Consider the following 24285-nt stretch of genomic DNA (forward strand, 5'->3'; position numbering starts at 1 on the left):
TATCAAACCTAGTAAATATAAGATATTGTAGTCTACCAGACCACACTATGATACATTTTCTGATGCTGGTTCGTAAGTACTTCACACAACCAGTGACATAGATATATTTTAGTGGCATACCTAGCTTGATTCAAGAATAATACTTTATCCTAGGCCTGCATAATTAGAAAAGTTCATGACATCAAACTTGGCAAAAGAGTTTCCCACTAAAACGTTAATGCAAATACACCACATGAATAAATAAATTTAAAGGATTTTGCCCAAAAATCCTCGAAGAAAATACACTACGAATGACTAGTATTTGAATGCATAACTCAAACAAGATTATCATGCTGCAAATAGCATGCAAGTTTGTTAAATGATATATATTTCATAAAATTGTTAACTACTAATATCATCAATAGAATATAGGGATTAAGCTTTGGTTGCATATTTTTATTACCTTCGATTATATTAGTGGACTACTGATAATTATGAAAATTTGACGAGCATTAAAAGAGATGGTTGCAAAACCTAAAGGCAATAAGATATGCAGGGAAGAAAGATATTCTTTTAACTTAGGCTCCCTCTCTCAATCTCTTGAAAACTTTAAGGCCCTATTTTATTTAGGGAAGAAACTCCTTTTAACTTAGCTCCCACCTAGTTTCCAATAACGAACAAAAAAGGGAAAAGGAAAGCAACATGTTAACTATGTCCATATTCATCGAAATATTTTTTTATCCATCACCCACAACTTCTCTCTCGTGATCAGAACCCTATCTTCGTTTGAAGATAGAGATTATTGATTTTACTTCTAAGGACTAATGATTCTATCTCAATATTGTCAAGCAACTTCGAACATAGTTAATGACAAGAACTTTGTCTCTGATAGTGACCTACCCAATAGGCCACAACATTCAATCTCTCGACGAGCAAACTGTCCAAATTACATCCTTACTTCTTCATCTCATAGAACAGGAGCCAGCCATGAAGTAGATCATTAGTGCATCAATATGCATAGAAGGAGTTGCATTTGGATTTGGATAATAAAAAATATAGATATGAATGGTACTTATCTACACCATATGTGAATGCGACCAATTCTCAATCAAATAACTAGGAGAACAAAACTTGGACAATAATTGCTCGCGAACTAGTTTCCTAGATCTAATAGTCAAGAAACATGTTTAGCAACACAATTAAGGATTTGGATATTTTTGAGACTTGGTTCTTTTGATGCTAGTTTAGTCCCATATCAGTTATATATTGAATATATTTTGATATTTATATAGGGCTAAGGAATCTAAATAACAAGGTGTAGATAGCATTTTTGGTTAAGGTCCTGAGTTGTTACAATCAAATTAGGTATCAAAATTCAATTTTGATCATAAAAAGAGATACAATCATGAACTTTGAGATGAGTTGAGAGAAAGGAGAATATAGGATATAAATGGGGATCTAGCTATGTGTTGGCGGAGGCCTGAGGGGCCGAGTCAATGTTGGCAGAGGCTTGAAGGGCCGAGTTAATCCTGTCGCCTGCCAACGTGGATGCGCTGGAGGAGTAGGGTGGGTTATACCACTAGGAGGTCCCTGAACCCACTGGCGACGCCCTGTCGGAGTCCGGAGTCAGACGAGGCTTGGTCGGAGTCGACTCGTGGCGCTATAGGCCCCTGCGCTAGTTTAAAGAAATAAAATTGCGCCTTCACTAATACCTGCGGATTTTGGTGTAATGGTAGCGCTTGATCCTGATAATTGGTATCAGAGCCATAGGTCTCGAGTTCGAAACTCAGGCATCACGTTAGAAGGGGGGATTGTTGGCGGAGGCCTGAGGGGCCGAGTCAACGTTGGCGGAGGCCTAAATGGCCGAGTCAGTCCTACCGCCTGCCAACGTGGATGCGCTGGAGGAGTAGGGTGGGTTATACCACTAGGGGGTCCTTAAACCCACTGGCGAGGCCCTGTCGGAGTCCGGAATCGGGCGAGGCTTGGTCGGAGTCGACTCGTAGCGCTATGGGCTCCTGCGCTAGTTTAAGGAAATAAAGTTGCGCCTTCACTAACACCTGCAGATTTTGGTGTAATGGTAGCGCTTGATCCTGACACTATGTGAAGTCAAAGTGTATGCACCGGGGCAAACAAAGTTCTCTAATAAAGCTACAAAAGAGATAGGGATGTTTACAAGCAAGAGAACTTATGGCCTTATCTGCTATGCCTTAGGTAGGTATTTATAGAGGACCAAAGAATCCAAAAAATATCTTATAGCTAGCTTTTTTTGAGTGAGGTTCTGGGCTGCTACATACCTGCATTTGATATGGCCTTGCAAATCACATCAGATGAAAGGGATCTTTTAGGTCGCATAAAAGTTGACACAGAGTTGCACTATAGCATGGTAGAGCCACAACACTAAAGTAACACTTGCAAAGAGCTTCAAAATTCAATAATCTTTATTTTTGTTAAAAGAGAGAGTTACAGGGTTACTTACAATGCTCCAAGACCCATACAATGATGAGAACTCACCGAGTATCTCTAGAATTTAATTGATAATCAAATCACTTCACCTATAATAAATTCCTAATTTAGGATTGTTTTGGATGTAGAAAGTAGGTATGACAAGCTATGCGTCGGCGGATGGATTGAACAACCCCCAACTACTATAGGATCGATTCTAATTTGACTCGTACTCAAAATTGGGCATGAAGACAAGAATTCTTTGGGAAATGAGTTTGATAGCTTACTAATTGCCAATAAATTCTCGTCTGATACCTTTTATTCTGTCATCAAAATGGGCACCTGATATTCGCCAGGATGCTTTGTTACTATTCCTTTGGTATTGGCTTGGCGGAGCCCGTTCTAAATTGCATGATTGGTTGTACCTCTGCCGGGGCGGGCGGTTGTCCGGAATATGGTATACCGGTGCGATTTATTTAAGGATTTTTACCTTCTCATGGTGAGTAATTATTGCAGGAATTTTAGCACCACTGTATACCATATCCCAACTAATTTAACCCGGCACAACTTATTTCAGCCCCCAAACGCCGCTCCCATTTATTTTCTCCAGCCGCTGCTTCTCCTCTCCCTCTCCCTCCCTCTCCTACTCCCTGGCCGATAACTTCGTCGAGGAGAGTTCGAGGCCCGCCATTTCCCGATCTCAACGAAACTCATACGCCCAGTCGACCTTCGTTGCACGCCGAGATCGCAGGTAACGATTGATTCCCGCGATCGCCTCCCAATCCTCATCTTTTTCCATGCGTTTTTCAAGCACGGGCTGATGTTCATGTGATTCACCATCGGCTTTGGATTTCCCGAGATCTCTCGATTCCGACAGTTCTGCTTCTGTTGATCGATTGATGTATTGGTCTGGGGCCGTCTTATGTTTCTTTATGGATTCATTTTTCATCTGGGTGAGGGTAATAGATCTAGGGTTTGGCGATTTCGTTTCCTTATGTTTCTTGGCGTTATTTATCAAAAAAAGAAGCGTGATAGGATTCGAATTTGGACAGCTGATGGTAATTCGTTGGCAGTTCGACTTATGATTATTCTTAGAAGTTTGGTATTGGCTTGCTTCGACATGGCTTCTTGACGCAAATTTCTTTTCTTTGCTTGTTTTCTTTTCCTATAGCTGCTATCTAAGATATATGGATGAATGGGAAAACCAAATGATCTAGACGTCATTTGTTTATGAATGAGGATGATGGGTTCATAGGGCTTTCAATTTTCTGGACTGTAATCTAGAAACGAAGATTTAGAAATTCACATCTGTAACTTCAACAGAGTGCGATAGATTTTCTCTTTCTTTTCTTCCCCTCCTTGTGCGATCGTCTTTTCCAAGAGTGGCAGATGATCGTAATTATGATTACAAAAACTGTAGTAATGACTTACATATATTACCCTACTGATTTGTGAAGGTAAGGTCTAGCCTCGCTAGCCTAAGGAGTATTTCCTGATGCTTTTGAAATGATATATGATGGAAAGTGATGGCGGCATAGATTTTTGTTGACCGGAAACCTTGCAACTCTAATTGCATAATTTATCTTGTAATTTTTATTGTAGCTCATTATTTTTTCTCATCTTCTCTCACGTTGTTCTAGTAAATGGAAGAGTACCTTTGCTGTCATCTCTATACCCATTTGTACTTTTGAAGCTAATCGAAAATAGAAGATGCAAAGAAAGCAATGAAAACATAATATGTAAAAATAGAAGGTAATGTACAAAATTTCCCCAAGAAAAGAAATGGAAGTTCATTTAGCTTTTATTAGTTTCCTATCCATATCAACAAGTTATGTTAAATTCCCCTTATAACCATTAAATTGTGGATTGATGCCTTTCATAAGATAATTTTTAGAGCAAGTGTTAAGATGATTTGATTCTGAAAACCTTTATTAGGAGGAAAGGAATAAACATGAGTGTTATTCGACATGCAATGTGGCAATAAATTTGGAAAGTTAGGAACCTTAGATTTTTTTTCTTTGTTGAGGCATCGAGGATAACATATGGTTACCTTTGAAAAAGTTATTTCTTTAAAATTCTGTCCACTAGGCCAGGTAACTAACTAGAATGTTTGCTAATAAGATAAATTTGATCAGCATCAAGATGGTAGATAACATGCACATCAACAAGCAGTTGTCTACCTTTGCTCTAACAGTACTTATGCTTAAAAGATCTAAGGCTAGGCTACAAAATAAAAAAATTAAGAATTAAGTCTTGGAAGTTTATTAAATCAAGTTTTATTGGTAATGATACCTTTATTGGTACCTAACTGGCACAGTATTGGTATGGTCTTATTATGGGTACTGACACTCTATACGGGGTCATATTGAGTATCAGTTTCCCATTAGTATGGCTTGGTATGCACGATGCAGACCGACACATTGCGGTACTGAAAACCATCTTTTTTATAGACATTCATGATATCATAACCTAAAATCTAGTATCGAAACTTGGTCAGAAATCAAACTTTGCAAGCATCATCTAGGTGACATCTTTTTCTTCATCATCAAAGAAATTTTAATCAACCTGGTAAAAGAAATTTTAATCAACCTGGTACAAGTATTTTAATCCGCTCACATTATGGGAGAAGATATTCTAGTTGAACTTGCCTGTTCTTTGTGCGAGGATCTAATCTAGTAAGCCTAATCATCAACAATATAGCAGATCAGAATTCTTGGGGCTTTATGCTAAAGCTCCTTTCACTAAAGTTCAGCCCACCTATTTGAAGATTGGTCTATGATCTGAGCATAATCCTAGGTTTTTACATCCTTTCTTCGGCTCCTCATTCAACTATCCTGCCTTACCTTCTATGCTTCATTTTTCTTCTAACTATGCGTAGTGAGAGTTGTGTGGCTGAAACCATTTGGCAATCCTGATCAAAGAATGCTGCTCCTAGGGAGTGAACCTTGTGAATCTGAGACAGGACATCAAATTAATTGCTGGTACTATTGTTTACTGATGATGGAGCCTCAAGTTGAATAATTTTAGGGCCCAAAAACTTGTAGTTTGTAAATCAACTTCTTTTCAGTAAATAGTAAAACAAATCCTTCATCATTGAGAGACATTATGGTTAACTTTTGTCTTTTATTAGTATAGATTGTACTGCAATATCTCTCAAAGTTGGATTCAACAACTTGTTTTTGGGATATGAAATGGTTGACTAAAACCTGCAATATCTATGGACATTGGATTTGATAACTTGTTTTTGGGATGTGATATGGTTCGCTAAAACCACATTGTGTGGATATGGGTGCTTGAAATATTGCAGCAAATATTTAAGCACAACAATAGGTGGGAATATAGAAAGGCCAGTACAAGCCGCAACCAAGGTGCCTACATTGGATTGCCTATGCGGGTGCCTAAGGGCTACCTTTGTCTTAGCTGGGCTCCTCATTCACTATTATCAACCCCTTCCCTTTTGGGCAGGGATATATAATGCCACGTTAATTGGTTTATTGGATGCATTAATTTTTTGATAATTTTTCAAGTCAAAAGAATTTATTCCAATAGAGAAAGAAGTTGAGTCCATTTATAAGATGTGCTCATAGATACTAATTAATGCTTTAACCTGTTATGTTTTAAGAAGCTTCAAATTCTTTAAATTACTTAACAGGAAAATCATTAAGTAAAGCATAAGTACTTAAATAAAGATTTTATTATTTCATAACTTAGGTAGTTGACAATCTTGTGAATTGGGGCTTGCCCTAGAGGTCAGACCCTTCTGCTTAGCAATCATAGGTTCTAGGTTGAAGTCTTGGGTTGTGCGTCCCTAAGCATGTGGACCTAGGTAATTATAGTGCAAATGAGTCTCCCTCCTTTCTTCTTTAGAAAAGAAAAGGGCAACCTCACATTAATCAATATGTTGTTCTTTGATGTGCATTTTATGAACTATATATGACTATATACGAAAACATGACTTTTATTAATTTTTAAGATTTTTTTACTCAAGCACTCATCTAACCATCTAATTTCCTTCTTACGCCTTTGAAGGGGTCAATGCCTAGGACTGCCTAACTGATTTGACAACCTTGGAATATATTAGGTTGTGTTTAGATGCAGAATAAAATTTGGACGGATAAGGACAAGTTATACCGTTTTACCATAGATTGTAGAGGGATAAGGCATATTCCACCAAATAGGGGATTTTGGTGTTTGGTTGAAAGCATAAGTTGAGAGAGAACAAAATGCATTAAATTTCATGAAAGATTTGGATTTTATTACAAACACAAGAGCGAATAAGGGCAAAATGGCAATTAGGGAGAATAAGATTCTCCTATTTAGGTGGACAAACAACTTCCCCTCCACATGTAATTTTCTATATTGTCTAACTAACATTTGCTGAACCGGTACTAGGCTCGTACCGGTTGGTGACCGATTTGGTATGGTATGGGTTCATATCATGCTGTTCTGGGGCGTATCAAAACAAGGAGGGAGGTGGAGAGGAAGAAGGGGAGAGGGAGAGGGAGGGAGGAAGGAGAGGGGGGGTAGAGAGGGGGTGGGGGAATCTTATCGGCGTGGACTTCACAACGTCGAAGCAGCAAAGGAAGAAGTGGGGGCGCCAGCTCCTAGAGGTGGAGATGGAGGGAGGGGGGTGGGATCAGGTAAGGAGGAGGCCTGCTTGGTGTGGCCTTGGCGGAAGTAGCAGACGAGGGATCTGACTATGGGGAGCTTGGCAGTGGGGCTGGTGCAGGTGTCAATGTGGAAGATGAAGAGGATTAGGGTTTCCATCTGAGGCTAGGGTTCTTGAAGGGGCGGAGATAAACGAGGATGAGGACCATATGTTCTATGGCACGTTGATCGAGCAAGAGGAGACGTCAATGCGGAAGAGGAAGGCCATCATCAATGCTGGCCGACTGTGGACCTTGAGTGAGGGAAGAGAGAGAGCCTCAAAGGCTCTTGAATCGTTAAATCACGCAGAGGGGAGGATTATTATAACCAAATTGAAAACACTTTTTGAATATTCCAACTTAGCATCGGTTCGGTTCGGTACAGGTTGAACCACCCGTTTCGGCAATCTTTGCTATCTGACAAAGTGTTTATTTCTTGTCAGAGGATAAGCAATTGCTCCCCCCCTCTCTCCCCCCAAAAAAGGCCGTTTGGATGGAATAGGGCTGACTTACTTCTTATTGTGTTAGACAACGAGGTATACTAAACCTTCATTATTGGTATAATGTAACAAATCAGCATGTTCAAGTATATTCCCAAGACTGTCATAATATGATCACAACGACTGTCATAAACCTGTCATTATTAACCCAAGCACATGAAATTTGACGGGATGAGCTATACACACATTTTTGATTACTTTATTTCAATAATTTTGTCATTTCTCAATGGCAGGCCCATCCCCTCAATGGCAAGCTTAGACTGCTTCTGAATTTTGCAATTCATGCATGGCAATCACCGTCTTGTTTTTTAGGTCCTGGGACACTAATGCACAGTCATGCAAATCAGAGTTTCTAGCCCCTGAGAACTCATGATGCTATCTTAGATTACCATCCCTGCAACAAGTAAATGAGTTGGTGCTATCAAATTAACATGTCTTATTTGCTCAATTTTGCCTAGATTTGTGCTATGAAGTAAGAATCTCTTGTTTTGACACTTGTATCAGTTTCAGAGCGGCAATATTAATCAACTGTTACATCCAGATTCTAAACTTGTCAATGTCTGCTCCTATTTATCCAGGTGGTTTTGAAAGAACAGTTGCTTCAGTTCTTAGTTTAAGATAAGATGGTGAAGCTGACAATGATAGCACGCGTTACTGATGGGCTTCCATTAGCAGAAGGGTTGGATGATGGCCGTGATCAGAAAGATGTTGAATTCTACAAACAGCAAGCAAAGCTTTTGTTTAAGAACCTGTCTAAAGGACAGCATGAGGCTTCAAGAATGTCAATTGAGACTGGTCCTTACTTTTTTCAGTATCCTCTGATGTGTGCATTTCATTGTTTTACACCATCTAATGGATATGTACACTATTTATGGATGATAGTACTAAATTTTCTGTTTGTGTGATTGGATCCTGTTGATTTGCAACTTGTTTAAAATTGAAGTCATTTCCTTTTGGAGTGTTGTTATTGGTTGAATTATGTTTTCTGTTATCCTAAGAAACATGTTTCCATTGTAATTTTAGCTTCTTTCAAATTTCTAAATTTTTTAGCGAAAAGATAAGTTCTTTCTGATTGCTAAATTTTCTACCCCAAAGACTTACGTGAGTTGGGAATCAGACACTCTTCATGTATTTTTTTCTTTTTGAATGAGTATATTACTTGAGATGGAAAGATAGCATTATGAGAACCTTTGATCCTTTTCAATATCTTCATGCCTGTAGAAGTTCTATGGCACATCGAAAAAGCTTTGCCGTAAGAAGTGCTGGACCTTTAGTATATTCCTCATGAATGGTACTGCTAACTTCAGTTTTCTATTCGAACTGCTGAGCAGCCTGATTGATTTATACTCAATATGATGGTTATATATCACTTGTTTTTGCCACATAATGTTATGTCATGTTTCACTGTTACCTTGACTACCTGCACAGCTATATCATTGAAGGTCGTGTTTGTTATTTGACAATGTGCGATCGTTCTTACCCCAAAAAACTTGCTTTTCAATACCTAGAAGACCTCAAAAACGAGTTTGAGAGAGTCAATGGGAATCAAATTGAAACAGCAGCAAGGCCGTATGCTTTTATCAAGTTTGGTATGTTCTGTTCATTTGCACTCACCCGTTGTTCGTTCGCATGTTTAATTTTTCATTATTTCAGCTGCTTTATTGTTTCTTTATATTTTTCTATGAAGATACATTCATACAGAAGACCAAGAAATTGTACTTGGATACTCGTACCCAGCGTAACCTTGCAAAGCTGAATGATGAACTTTATGAGGTCCACCAAATAATGACTCGCAATGTTCAAGAAGTACTTGGTGTTGGTGAAAAACTTGATCGTGAGTTTGAAATCCTTTTGTTTCTTTATTGCTCTACATATAGTCATTTTGTTAAATTAGTGAGTTTTAGTTGGTCATAAGTAAATGTGCAATAGGATTTAAACATATTATCCATGGGCGGATGTGGCATTGCATTCGTAACATACCATGCATGTATATTATCCATTGACGGATGTGGCATTGCATTCATAACATACTATACATTTTTTCTTTTTAAACTGATTCATTTCTTGACACTTTCTGCTTCTATACAGTATATCTATCGGCAATCTCACAGTAAGGCAATTTATTTAAGCTAAGCAATTTATGTAAGCTATTTACTATATTGTTTTTCAAGAGAAGATCAAAGTTTTAACTTGCATTCTAGATCTGAGTATACTTCTTTGGTTGCTTGATCACAAGAAAAACCTCATATATTAATCTTTCAAAGAAAATCAAAACATTACAGCCAGCAAGTTCCATAATTCTTGTATTTCTTATCACTTTTGACATTGTAAGATTTCTCAACTCCTTATACGGGATATCCTGATAACTCGATTTGGTTCTTATGAAAATAAATTACTTTTTTTTCCCTTACCACTTTTGACACTGTAAGATTTGTCAGCTATTTATGTAAGATATCCTAACAACTTGCTTTACATAAATTGAAATAGTTTTTTGTAGACCTTACAGAAATACTTTTTAGGGGTGTATTTGGTGTTACTTTGTTCATGTAACAAACTAATTCTACGTACACATCCATGGAATTATTTAAGAGACCACCTCTTAGAAATATACATGTTTTAGTAACACTTTTTTCTCTGGGTCATGTTTATTGGATTTTTTTTTTTTTTTTTTTTTTTGCAAAATGAGTTAGCGGGAGGGTTTAAGGTTACTCTAGACCTGCTTTAGATGATATTTATGGGGTTCAAACTTGAATCAGAACTCAATCTAGGCACATGATCATGATTTGGCTGGTTCAACTGGACTTGGTGTTGGTTGAGTTGGTATTTTGCGTATCTAGCTTAGACTTTGGAGCAATTTTGATTAGTTATAGTTGGTTTTTGAGAGCTCTGATTCATATTTTGATAAACCTAAATGTAGTTCCTCTGATTCATGGAATTATTTAAGAGACCACCTCTTAGAAATATACATGTTTTAGTAACATTTTTTTCTCTGGGTCATGTTTATTGGATTTTTTTTTTTTTTTTTTTTTGCAAAATGAGTTAGCGGGAGGGTTTAAGGTTACTCTAGACCTGCTTTAGATGATATTTATGGGGTTCAAACTTGAATCAGAACTCAATCTATGCACATGATCATGATTTGGCTGGTTCAACTGGACTTGGTGTTGGTTGAGTTGGTATTTTGTGTATCTAGCTTAGACTTTGGAGCAATTTTGATTAGTTATAGTTGGTTTTTGATAGCTCTGATTCATATTTTGATAAACCTAAATGTAGTTCCTGTTGTTTTTGAGTTGAATCTGAGTCAATCAGGGCCTCCTGCACCCTTGCGCCTCATCTTATTAACAATAAAAATGAAACAGTTTTTGTAGCTTCTCCCAAAGCCATTAATTAATTGCATAATTTCTTATGTAAACTTGCCTTTTGCTTTGAAATTCATAAAAAATCAATAGTTCTAATTATGCCATACGCACCTGACATATATGTGTACACCTTTACTTTGGATTCTAAAGTAAACGTGAACAAGGTCTACTTTGTCATGACACCAAACTCGAACTTGAGCTTTTAGTACTCCAAAACAGCGCTTGATAACATTGTGCAAATATGAGCTGTAGTTAAACAGCTCCTCCCTTTTAGTAGGATTCTGTGATGGCCTCCTATAGTATGATAGTATCTTAGATGATACTTCTCTCCGTGATATGGTGAGGAAATCTCACATGTTAGTGTACCCTGAAATCAGGATAATAGTTTTCTATTTCAAAAACATGATTCACTTAATTACATTATTTATTCAAGTCATTAAAATAGAAATAATATAAGATAATATTGAATTACCTTTAGGGGGTTAAGGAAATTTAGCCATGCATTTTCCATTTTAGAATACCCTTAGCATATTATTGTTATTTTTTCAGAAAGCAGAAACTCTTTATTTCTTAAGTTTCAGAGAGGGTTGACTTAATATATAGTAAACATTAAGCATTTTTTGTTAATATCTATTAACGATTTGTCCATGCAGAGGTCAGTGAACTGTCAACCCGGCTGACATCTGAATCTCGCATCTATGCAGACAAGGCAAGAGATCTAAATCGGCAGGTAAAATTAACATGATTATACATCTACATCTCTATCTACCGTGAATTTATATATATTCTAGTATTTTGTGCGAAGTACTTGGGCTATATCATTGTGTTTAAGGTTTATCAAACTAAATTAGTTCAAAATACCGTGATGGTAGAACAACTTTCAAATATTCACACCAACAACAACCATTCTCCCCTTCCCCGATCCACCCGAAAATTGAAAAAAAGGGTGCTCCCTCAACCAAATGATGACACTTCTCATATATCTCATTAAACTCAGATAGCATTCCACTCCAAAAGAGAGCCAAGATTCACCATAAACCATTACCAACCTGTCACTGACATGATTGATTTTCAGTTTTCCAATCCACCAAAGCATGCCACCACTATTGGAAAAGCTAGAATTTGAGAAGTCTTCACCACTAGCTAATTGATTCTCTCTGTTAAACAAACACAACTTATTTTAACAACAACGAGTGAGAAGTAATAATTGGTTAATTTGAAAGGACATCTTGGGGAAAATTACATATTTACATAAACATATTTAATATTAATAAGCATGAAGTTTCTTCATACATTCTTGAGCAAAGAAGTATTAAATAAATGTTACATGAATTAAAAGTCTATTTCTGGAAGTCAAGACTGGAGATAGAAAATTCTCTAAGCGATAAATTTTGTGTTCATTGTGAAATCTTTATGCTTGGAGTGTGGACTATTAGGGTCTGGAATCCTACGCTCCAATAATTCAAAAGAATATGTAGAATTATTGGTGATCACATTGGCCTTTAGATACACGAACTTTGATTCTCCCAAATAACTCTATGCCGAAATGATTGATGGATGCTCTGAAGAACCACAAAAGGGGCTTATTGTAATTTTACAAAATTCTTCCATCGAGTCTTGAAGCAAATATATGTGCCCTTATGTTTTTAAATCAAAAGTTTTGATGAACACAGGAAAAATTTCTTCCTTTGAGACTTTGGACTATATCACTGAAAAAGAAAAGACTCTAATCTGAGCTGGAATCCTAGAACACTGTTTTCTGTAATATGCAGTCTGATCAAGGGGAGAGATTAAATTGCAATATGATAATATTTTTGAATTCAGATCAAATTTGTCTATTTGGAACTGCATCTCAGTTCTGAGAGCGAATTATACCTCCTTTTCAGTAGTTCTAGAATATGTTTAACTTTTGAGAATTTCTAGAAGAAAACAATCTAAGAATTATTGCATGTTATTTTTGGATGTTTGAATATACTCTTAGAATTTGTGGATTGAACTAAATATCATGTTAACAGTTTGCCTTTAATTACTTTATGATTTATATTGCTGTCCCATGTCATTAGTTTATGATTGAGTTTGCTATTTAGTCACTTAGGCATCCTAAAGTTCTTATTTATGTAGAGCTCCTTCAGTTCAAATAAAGTCTGTAACATAGCCCAAGGACCCCCAAATAAAATATGATTTACATAGTTTATGCTGTGCATACAAGGCTTGACTGCCTACATGATGAGGTACTAATATGCTGTGCATACAAGGCTTGACCGCCTACATGATGAGGTCCTCTGTGCCCTAATTAAGATGTTCAAAATTGAGTATATGGGAAATTTCCAGAAGAAACCATTTCACTCTTAAGATAGAGAGGTGGACATTTTGATGCTGATCTACAAGATTATCCTTGCCAACCAACAAGTCTTGTCCTACCAATATGGGGTTAGGTTTTAGGATGGATGTGGACAGATGAAGTTTAGGGATGCAAAACATCTTATATCTAATCAATCATTCCGTGTGTCAGGGACAAACAGAAGTCTAGGAAAGAATGAGAGTGAGAACAAGATGTAATATATATCGGTGTTTGATTGCATACTTCTCTTTTCTCTATCCAAAGTACATGGAGAATGAGAACCTGCAAGGGAGTTGGAGTATTATCTGGAAAAATATTTGTTATCTTAATTTAGTGATTTGTGATTCAAAGATGCAGCAGGCTTATGTGATTTCCACTTATCAGTGGCTTTGATTGACCAAACTGTGGCATGATCCTGGGGCAATTCATTTAATGAAGTTTTCCAATTTTTCTTTGCTTGTTCATCTTATCAATGCCTTTTAGTGTTAAAAGTTCCTATGATGTCAGGAATCAGGATTTGAAGTGTTAGAAGTTACATATTCCACTATATCTGCAGTCTCTTTTTTGGCCTGTTCAAAAGTATGCTGGACATTACTTTGTGCTGCGAGAAATCAGGTTGAATGTAGTACATCTGAGGCTGAAGGATGTTTGGTTGGTCTTCAAAAACTTGAGTAGCTTATATGTTGTGATCCTAAGGATTCTATGCATAGAAAGATCTTTTTCCTAAGTGGACTCTGAGAGACTATAGCTTTATGTCACAGTAAACATAAGACAGCTAATAGAGAGTTCACCATATTATACAAATGGAACTAAGATATAATTACTGTGGTTCAGCTTTTGATGCCAAGTTCATAGTGATTTTGCCTCTAGTATCTGTTAGCTTTTAATTGAAAGAACGGAAGTGAAAAATTTGTCGAGTTACAAGTTCAATCAGACAGCAATGGACCAATGGGTGACCTAGAACTGAGACGAGATTGCAAATTGATGTTACTATAAGTTTGCTGCTATGTATTGTGCAAATATTCGGATGACACAAAAAGCTTCCAAGTCAAAGTCAGATGTAGAGTAACAGATTATTAGTAAAAATGTTAGACACTGCAATCGGGTATCAACAAATAGTGTTGTTATAATCAATATTTTTCTGCTCCATCTGTCTTAAGCAAATTAATTCAGAATTACCTGAATATTGCCCACAAGCCTACTAGTGTATTAGAAGACTCTCCTAGGAGAGGGTCTAAGGAGTTCTCAGGAGAAACCTTATGCATGCAACCTTCTAGCATCCGTTCCTTGATTTAATTCTAAAGTGCTTCGTACTTATGGTACTCATTGGAACCCTGTTGCTTCTTATGCGGCAACCCCGGTATTTACCTAGTTGTATGCATGCCAGTGTAGGTGATAGGATTCTCTTTTTTCTTTTCTTTTATTTTTTCGATAAGTTTTGGATGGAAACTTGATTCTCCTCATGCACACGCAGAACATTGTTGGCCATTGAGTATTGTTATCATTTTCGGTAGTGATAGAATCGCATTGCTTCAATACATAATGGGTTGTTGGCACGTCCATTGATTGCTATGCATACACTTCTCCAATTTGTTTCTTTTCCCCAATAGGCATCATGTCTTCATTTTTGAAGATAATAATTTGTAAGTATTCTTCTAAACGAAGTATTTATAGTTATTTTATTATCAATATTATCATCTATTTAACATGCATTATGTAGAATAGCAGTGACGCATGGGTTGGTAGCAAGGGACCAGATAGGCATAAGCATGCTATGTGCTTATATCTTCTCCTTTTTTTCTCTGTTTTTTCTCTCACTAGTGATAAATCTATAGCTGATCTGGGATCGTGATTCATGCACCAGGCTTTGATTCGGAAGTGGGCTCCAGTTGCTGTTGTGCTTGGAGTTGTCATGCTTCTTTTTTGGGTCAGAAAGAAGATATGGTGATTCCATGTATTGAAAGAGTCAATTGTGATTTTTGTTCATCATATACAAATGTATACATTGCCAGCTTGATTATACCAATGTTTAGATGTTATTTTGCAAGAACCGCTAGACAAGAAACACACCTGGGTGCTATTCTTTTCACCTGCCATTAGAGTAGAAAGGAAACAAATCGGATGATGTGATTAAGCGCTGCATATATTAGTAGAGAGAGTACTAGTTATTCAAATGACATGTTTTTCCAGAAAAATTAAAGATAATTGCTTGTGGTCTTCCTTTATGAAGGCAGCCTCCTCCATATAAACTGATGAGGAAAGGCTTAACCTTATGAATAGCACCAGGATTTAATTGTCCTGGTTATATGATTGAAGAACCTTGATGAACGTAAAGCTATCATGAAGCATGGGCCACAAGAGGGTCTGTATGAACTCTAAGCTCATGTAATTGTCAAATTTTTGTTAGTTGGCTGTCTGTTCATTGCTCGAATCTGCTTATGTTTAGAATATTTATCAATGATTATCAGTTTTAATGATGAGTTCGTCTATGTCATCAAATATTAATCTTTGATGATGAAAAATGTTATATTGTAACTGAAATTTTCAATTTCTTGTGACAAACTATTGATGCTAAATGTTTTGCTTTTGGTGATCAATATATTTTTATTACCAGAAGTATATATTCAGTGATAAGACATGTTTCATCAGCATATACATTTAGCGATGTACTTTCCATGATGAATGTTCTGATGATTTCTTTTGTCACTAAAGATTTCTGATGATTAAATTATTTGTTTGTAACTATTTTTATCATGGTGCATAGTCTTTCCTGTTGTAGTCAGTTATACAATGATGAAATCTTTCATCTTATTGCTTTAGTTTTACTTGGTAATTTTCTATCAAGTGATTTAAAGTATTTAAAGTTTCTTAAGAAAGAACAGGTCAAAGCATCGGTTATTATCTACTAGAACATATTATAAATAGACTCAGCTTCTTTCTCTTGGGGAATATATGCCTTAAAGAAAAAAATTGGTTAATGTTCAATAAATCAATGAACAAGGCAAGAGAGAGAGAGGGAGACACAGCAGCCCCTATGTATCTCCCTAGGCACTAGTTGGGTGCTCGGGCAGCCACGTTGCCTTGGTGGGTACCAACCAATATCCCGCTTCTAATGGTGCAGTCTCCTCAGTCTTTTTCACCCCCTCTTTCACAATTTGCATGATCTACAGAATGAGGCTCCAGGAGTGCTCAGTGGTCTAGTATGTATCGAATCTAGTCGACGGCAGCTTAGTGTCAGTTCTATATTGGCTAATAAAAGAGGTATTTCAGAGGTTTACTAGTCTAAGCCTGTTCTTTTTTCAACAACTTTTAAGTTTTTAAATTGTGAGTTCATGACAAGTAATATTAGAGTCAGGTTTATTGTGCATTATCACTTTATAAAGGTTCCTGATTGAGCGATCCTTTGATTGAGTAAGACTTGGGTGGGTGGATCCTTCTTTCTTGAGGAGGAGCCAACAGGCCGTGAGATTGGATGGTAAAGATTGTCGGAGTCCCATGTCGACTAATAAACAAAGATACGATATGGGTTTATTAGCCTGAATCAGTATTTATCAGCATTTTTTTAACAGTTTAAGCTTTTGAGTTGTGAGTTCAGGACACTAGGAGGCCTGGGTGTAAATCGAGAGCCTGTGATGGAATTAGAGAGCGAGGCAGAGTGAAGGGGAGCAAGGGAGAGTTCATGGGGAACCGACGATTCTGATAGTTTAGACTGTTCTTTATTGGATTGGTGTTCTAATAATATAGATAGAATAGAGTGGTTAGGAGAGAGAATCAATGTTCTGTAGTAGGCTCAGTTCATCAGGTCTACCACTGCAGGGCCTAATCATAGTCAAAATCTGAATTCAGTTCTAGCTATTTCCGCATCTCCTAATCAACTTGAACAACAAATACCTATCCCCTTCACCCCTTTTGGCATTATTAATGGAATATCCTCAACCATTTTACAAAAAATGGAGAGATCTAGACCGATGGGCTGCACATTTGGCTGGAGAAGAGCCAAAAGGAGCGAATCTAGCTGGCGAGCAAGTGGAAGAGAAGAAAGAGAAAGAGATCAAGGGGGATAACAAAGTTTCAGTTGATCTGACCTATAAATTTTCTCATGTCTTGGATTTGGGATGATCCTAATCAACCGAAACTTCCCCGGGTCAAAAGTATTTCTGGATCAAACAAGCCCCAAAGGTGTTGGCGTTGTCAAATTTGTGCCGTAACATTAGAGATATAGCATGAATTTAGCGAAAATGTGCCATCTCCGTTCCAACAAGTTGAATTCAATTTTCTGCAACTTGCCCTCTGTCTTTTTTTAATGGTTATTTTTCTTAGGAAATAGAAGGAACAGTTTGGTATGTCTTCACGTTTTGAATTTTGATGCCCGTGGTTGACTTACATGGCAATCTCTTATTAGGCGGACTCGGTCGACTGCATGCCGCTTAGTCCGGCGAACCCGTACCTTTCCAAGTGTTTATAAATCGTTCTTTTCGAGGGCTTATGGTAACGAGGGAGGTTTCCCATACCATGCATACCAGTCTACCACACAGTAGCATCGTGTGTGAATATTGATGCCCATGCTTTCTCCTGGATAATATGCCACATGACTCCTCCATGTGGTCGAAGCACATTGAACCATTCGCGCCAGCTTCGTCATGCATGTTAGTCTACTACACGATAACTTCTCGTGTATGCTGATGCTGCATATCACCACTTTAGTCCAGCGCCAGAATACCAAACTCTCTGCATGACTTGTTTCATTCTGGCACGTCTATTGATGCGCGGTCTTCGCCAGTATCACGAGATCAGAGTCGTTGAAATCGTCCAAGTGTTTAAAGATTGTCTGTTCTCGAGGACTTCTTATGGTAACGAGGTGTGTTTTTATGTACGAAAAAAAAGAGAAGACGAGGTGTGTTTTTTTTTGTCGTTGTCTGCTAGGCTTTATAGTTCGGGCTTCCACCTCTCGTCTCACACTAGCTTTTCAAGGCTGCTAGGGCACGCGTCTCACCTCCTGCCCCGTCGTTGCCATCGCTAAGCCACCGACTCCGGCGAGGTATGGCCGGACGCCACCACCTCCTCTCTCTCTCTCTCTCTCTCTCTCTATCTCTATCTCTCTCTATGTCTCCCCCCTTCCCTCCCTACAATGGCCGTCGTCACCCAACCATCCCCACCACTGCCCTCCTCATCTTCTTCCCCCTCTCCTTCTCATCAAGGATCTCTTCTTTTCTTTCTCTACCATTTCCACCACTAGTTACATTAAAGAATGGCTAATGGTGTGGTTTGCTCCATGGAAGTAGTTTGCTTAATGACTCTAAATCCGAAAGGGTTAAATTTTGTTCCCTTCACGCACAAAAGGAGGGATTTTTTTTTCTTCCGTTTTTTTGTTTCCATCAGAAAGTAAAATGCGAGCCATGTATATATGGAGTTTATTTGCAATATAGTTCTGTTCTAAGTTTGAACTATTCCCGGCAATTGAAACGTTGTGACCAGTCCAAACTTAAGTATATTTGATATGTATCCACTGCTGCGGGTTATATGTAATATATCGATAACTTCCGAACTTTGAACTAGCCCAGGCACGGCGATTGTGGGGATTAGCTCAGACTTAATGTAGAAGGAAAAAAAAATTATATGCAACATCTCACTTTAAGAGGGCTTGTCATGCCCTAAATTCTTGCTCGAGTTCGAACCAGTCTCGGCATACACGTCGTTCGCCGGAAATAGTTCAAATTGCCGGTCATTTGGTACATATTTTCATGGAAGGTCCACGATATTATTATATATTTCAATGAGAAACGGATCCCTTGTCCTCCCTCTCATGGTCTCTCCTCTCAAACTTCAGTTTCTGTGTATGTTCCCAATACGATCTCTTGTTAGTTAGTTCTATAACGTGCACTCACTACCAGTGATAATTAAACTAGAATGGCTGGCTCGGGTACTGGCGGAGACCACGCAAATTATGGTGGCTCAACTGATGGGAACCCGGCGGCGGCGGCGGCGGCGGCGGCCGCAGGCCAGTGTGCAGTACGGGAGCAGGACAGGTTCATGCCAATTGCCAACGTGATCCGTATCATGCGGAAGGTGCTGCCAACCCATGCCAAGATCTCTGATGATGCCAAGGAGACGATCCAGGAATGCGTGTCGGAGTACATCAGCTTCATCACCAGCGAGGCCAACGAGCGGTGCCAGCGGGAGCAGCGCAAGACCATCACCGCGGAGGATGTCCTCTGGGCCATGAGCAAGCTCGGCTTCGACGACTACATCGAGCCTCTCAGCCTCTACCTCCAGCGCTACCGTGAGCTCGAAGGCGACCACCGCGGCTCCATCCGTGGGGAGCCCTTGCCTATCATCAAACATCGCAGCCCCAACCCATCCGCCGATGTCGTCGGGGCCCCGCCACTCTTTGCGCCGCCGCCGCCGCCGCCACCTCCGAGCTTTGTTGTCCCACCACCTTCTGGCCCCCCTCACCTCAACCATCTCTATGGTGACGGTGCAGGCGGCTATTACTATGGGATGTATGGTGGCGGAGATGGGTCAGGGGCAAGCACATCCCAGCAGGATCCACCGATGCCTGGCTTCAACCATTCCTATGCTCCCTACAAGCAGTAAAACTAGCTAGTATATACGTCCCGGAATGTAACGGTAGCATGTAGGAGGCATCTAAGCGGAGGGAGGGATGAATTGGTCTTGGTCCCAGAAAAGAGAAGGTTGGATGAGCTCGGATTTGATGATGTACTTGGAGTGGAGAAAGGTGTACGTGGTTCTTGGCGTTTGGTTGTGAAGGGATAGGGAGGCTAGTAATTAGTAGGGAGTGTGGCATTGTTCTTTTATCAAGGGTTATGAGTGGAGAATGTTAAGTTTCGACTTCGGTAATAAACCAGCATCTCGAAGTACTTGCAGCATAAGTTGTTGCGAGGAACAAAGATGGCATGTGTGCTTGCGAGTCCTTTGTCTGATCTCTTCTTAATCGGTTATCTGTTCTGGTCACTTAAGCGAAAGTGGCTTTTTCTTTTTGGCTTATTGTGCTCTGCAAATATAAAAAACTTGATACGTGTTTTGCATTGTAGAGAATGGCTATGATCCCCCAATCTCTTTTTTTTTTTTTTTGTTTGTTTTTTTTTTCTAAGAAAAGTTCAGTAAGTCGATGGAGAAATATTGAGTTAAGGGAGACGCCTGCGTTTCCTAGTCTTACTTACAGACACACCATGCTTCTCTTACTTTTATTTTATTTTCAATTGACTGTCTTTCTCAACTTATCACGCATTGTCGCCTTATCACACTTGATATTCCAACTAATTGCCTTTCTCGCAAACAGCATCTAAGCACAAGTGTGATAATTGAATGCGGACAGACCTATTTCTTTAACAAAAAAAAAAATCTAACACTGAATTTTCTCACTGGCTATCAGGCAGATGGTATCTGAGTGTGCTGGAAAATCAACCAACAAGCAAAATCATAATCCACAGCCAGCCTTAATATATTTATGTCGCCTATGCACCATTACATTAATATTTATTTGCATAAGTTTTAAACTTATACATGGCTGTTTTTGATGAGACTGATCTTTTGCTCATTCCTGTTTTTTTTCAGAAAATGCAAAAGATCTTAACTTATGGAATTCATTAAGATCATGATTCTGTTATATTGAAACATAAAAAACTGAACATGGGTCAACAACAACAATAAGGGAAGAAAGTAAGTAATCAGGGGAGAGAGAAAGTAGAGTTGCAAACCAAGAACAGGCAGAGAGATGAATTTAAAACAGATTTAGTAAAGATTCTAGCTATTATTCTCGTTTTGTTTAATTTAAATCATAGTCATTTTTGAGAAATTACAAGTTTCTTTGGATACATTCTTACATTAAATTTATAAATGATAAGAGCATATAAGAGGAAAAGAACTTTTTACACTTTAGGGGAAGAGAAATCGGAAGTGGAAATACATGTGGCACCACTGCAAGCCACCACAACTCATGCAACAAATCTCAAATATGGAAATCAAAAATAATGTTGATAGAGTATGCATTGTGAATGCAATAAAGGTTATGCACAAAGATTTCAATGCACTGCTTAACTTCAAATTCAGACAAATCTAACGGTACCTCTCTATCAAACTTACAATCTTATGCAACATGCTACAAAGTCGCCGTATTTCTTTTCACTGCATTTCCAATCTAGTACTTGTTATGGAGCCTGCTCAACTGATAATATTATCACACCACATGGACAAACTAGAATTTGTAATTTTGGAAAAGTAATTAACTATTATCTTTTACAGTTGTTAGCTACCATTATATGATGATAATAATTTAGTTTCCTCCTCCATCTCAAACAAATTCCTGTCAATTTTTTTTGAAAACATGCAACATAGCTATTAAATATTATATAAAGTGACAGCAAAAAGTCAATAATACATTTTTGAGAAAAAAGTGAGATAATATCTTTGATATATTGAATTTATTGATACATGCTATTATGACAATAAATAGAGAACTTAGAAAATGTCATCAAATCAAGATGTATAATGATCATAAGTTTTACATGATATTCTTAGAAGGGCATTCATACAGTATGAAGCTAAAGATTTTACATGATATGATAATTTCTGATAATAAGACTTCAGGATTACTCCAAAAGTATTGATTAAAATGCTTCACATAATCTTAGGAAAGTATATTTGTCTATACCCAATGTGTGCACACGTGGTCACGCATGCGGGCACATGTCCATGCGTGTGCATGTGTGGGAGAAAAATAGAGGTTTTCATGATGCAAAATAGGATATGGCATATTCAATGCATGTGAGAGGAAGTCCCAATACCTATGATTTAGTTAGGAAATGATGTAAAGTATGGAGGGAAAACACCTGTAGAAAGGAGTATATTCTTTCTTTTTGTTTAAACTAGAGTTTCACATGTGTATTGCACATGAGAGCTATCACGGATAGGGCTGTTAATGAGCCGAGCTGCTCGGGCTCGGCTCGGGCTTGGCTCGGTAAAAGCCCGGCTCGGGCTTGGCTCGTTAGTCAAACGAGCCCGAGCCCGAGCCCAATATGAGGCTCGTTTACACCCGAGCCCGAGCCCGAGCAGCTCACGAGCCCAAACGAGCTCTAGTCTCCCACTGAAAAATTTTATTTCAGCACTATAATTCATAAAAATCTGACCACATAGAGAAAAATAGCCTGTTATCAAGTCCGAGCCCGAGCTCGAGTCCGATTACGAGCCCGAGCTCGAGCTCGTTCTGGAGCTTGTAATTGAAACGAGCTTTACGAGCTCAAGCCCGAGCCTTTGCTTTGCCAAGCGAGCCCGAGCTCGAGCCCAATATAGAGCTCGTTACCGAGCTCGAGCCCGAACCCGAGCCCGAGCTTCTGTGAAACGAGCCGAGCCGAGCTCTCCCAGGCTCGGGCTCGGCTCGGCTCGTGAACAGCCCTAATCACGGATATAAATAATCTAATATATTATATTTTATAAAGTATTATCTTATTCAATAGATAATATTGATACATTATATTTTGAATATATAGTTTATGCTAATAAATTTAACATGTAGGAATATATTTTTTCCACCATTACTCAAGCACATAGTCAACTTTAGTGGTAACCTCGCAGAACATGATTTTATTCCATTTTCTAAAAATTCAACATCAATTAATTAGAACTAAAAATACCAAGTCCAAGTGAGTTACGAAAATGGACGGGAATGGAAGATGATATCTATTCTGACCTTCCATCCTTGTAATCCAAATCTAGCCTTAAATTAAAAACCCTACAGTCCAAATTCCGACCTTCCATTCTTGTCTTCATGTATCTACTCCATCTGTGTAATGCGTGTTAAGCCCTCCATGCCACTCTAATGACTTTCATATTGAATATATAAATTCATGTAGTTAAGCTTTTATACATCGGGAGAGGAACAAGTGAAGTGCTTCAAAATTAAAGTACGTATACCAAAATTTATTAGAAGAACAAAAATAAATAAATAAACAAATGAACTTACACACATATATTTAGCTTCCATTTCCAAGCCTAGGGCTAACCCTTTTCACTTTTGGCAGTATCAACTGAGGTTGCTTTGCGAACATGACTATTTTCACTTTTTCTGGACCAAAGTGCCCCCACCATGTCAGCCTACTTTAACCTTAGAATATAGAGGGAAAGGGATAAAATGATCCGGCGTATGTGACATAAAATTATGAAGAGAAAAAGATTCAAAAATAATAAAGGGAGAAAGGAAAAAAAGCACACTTTTTATCCTGCCATTTGCACCACCAATCACCAACTGCCACTCCACCGCGGTCTGCCACCTCTAGCAGTCCTCACCATCATCCATCGCCGCTCACCACTACCTCTAATCTCGATGTCCATCCCCCATCATCGAGAATCTCCAACACTACCCTCCATCGCCGGCAATATCCACCACTAGCCACTACCGCCGGCAATATGCACCACCCTAACGATCTCTATCACCGTCTTCCACCATCAATAAGCTCTACCACCACCTATCATCACTGGTGATCTCTACCATAGCCACCGAGACCAACAAACTCTGCCATCACCCATCATTAACCACGGTCTCCGCTATTCATTTATATATGAAGCCAGATCGAGCTTGCCTTGCTTATGTTTGAAATAAGGAACAAGAAATAAGAACTAGAGAGGGTAAAAATCTTCAGTTCCATGGTTTGCTGATTAAACGTGGAGATGGTTCAAATCAGACAGAAACATCTGCAATTTGTTAGGATGACCATTAGTATGCAAAAATACAAGGCTTGCTTGTCAGCATTTTAACCTGCAAAGCTCAGATGCATTATTAATTAGCAAACAGAGACCCGAAGGCCGATATTAAGTACTTTGAGAACAAGATGATGAAGCACAAGTTGCACCTAAAACAAGTTAACAAAAGCTGTCAAATTTGTTTCGTTTGAACCCACAACAATTTTTGATGCTAGTGTGTCTTTCGCAATAGCACCTTTGGTACATCAGGCAGCCAGCTCACAGGGCACACATCTCAAAAATCCAAGGAGTTAGCCAACTGATGA

General features: G+C 38.4%; 2 protein-coding genes across 3 annotated transcripts; both read left to right on the top strand.

Annotated features, from left to right (window-relative positions):
- Positions 1 to 2993: 2993 nt before the first annotated feature.
- LOC120112332 (25.3 kDa vesicle transport protein-like) lies at positions 2994 to 15738 on the top strand. Of its 2 annotated transcripts, none has more exons than XM_039131354.1 (6): positions 2994 to 3172; positions 8146 to 8378; positions 8996 to 9156; positions 9255 to 9401; positions 11577 to 11653; positions 15086 to 15738. In XM_039131354.1, the coding sequence occupies exons 2-6, from the start codon at positions 8191 to 8193 to the stop codon at positions 15086 to 15088; spliced, it is 576 nt and encodes a 191-aa protein (XP_038987282.1). In that variant the 5' UTR covers positions 2994 to 3172; positions 8146 to 8190; the 3' UTR covers positions 15089 to 15738. The 2 variants fall into 2 exon arrangements, with proteins under 2 accessions (XP_038987282.1, XP_038987281.1); XM_039131353.1 differs by having other exon boundaries at positions 15129 to 15738.
- Positions 15739 to 19171: 3433 nt separating this feature from the next.
- LOC103724115 (nuclear transcription factor Y subunit B-1-like) lies at positions 19172 to 19918 on the top strand. The gene has a single exon (XM_039131355.1). The coding sequence runs from the start codon at positions 19172 to 19174 to the stop codon at positions 19856 to 19858; it is 687 nt and encodes a 228-aa protein (XP_038987283.1). The 3' UTR covers positions 19859 to 19918.
- Positions 19919 to 24285: the final 4367 nt, after the last annotated feature.

The sequence above is a fragment of the Phoenix dactylifera genome, chromosome 11 (genome assembly GCF_009389715.1).
Source record: "Phoenix dactylifera cultivar Barhee BC4 chromosome 11, palm_55x_up_171113_PBpolish2nd_filt_p, whole genome shotgun sequence".
NCBI classification, from domain to species: Eukaryota; Viridiplantae; Streptophyta; class Magnoliopsida; order Arecales; family Arecaceae; genus Phoenix; species Phoenix dactylifera.

Bases quoted from the DNA above. Each gene is read 5' to 3' on its own strand.
- LOC120112332 (XM_039131353.1), top strand. From the start codon at position 8,191: ATGGTGAAGCTGACAATGATAGCACGCGTTACTGATGGGCTTCCATTA. The intron at 9,402-11,576 runs GTGAGTTTGAAA...TTGTCCATGCAG, and splicing joins TGTTGGTGAAAAACTTGATC to AGGTCAGTGAACTGTCAACC. The intron at 11,654-15,128 runs GTAAAATTAACA...TTCATGCACCAG, and splicing joins CAAGAGATCTAAATCGGCAG to GCTTTGATTCGGAAGTGGGC.
- LOC103724115 (XM_039131355.1), top strand. From the start codon at position 19,172: ATGGCTGGCTCGGGTACTGGCGGAGACCACGCAAATTATGGTGGCTCA.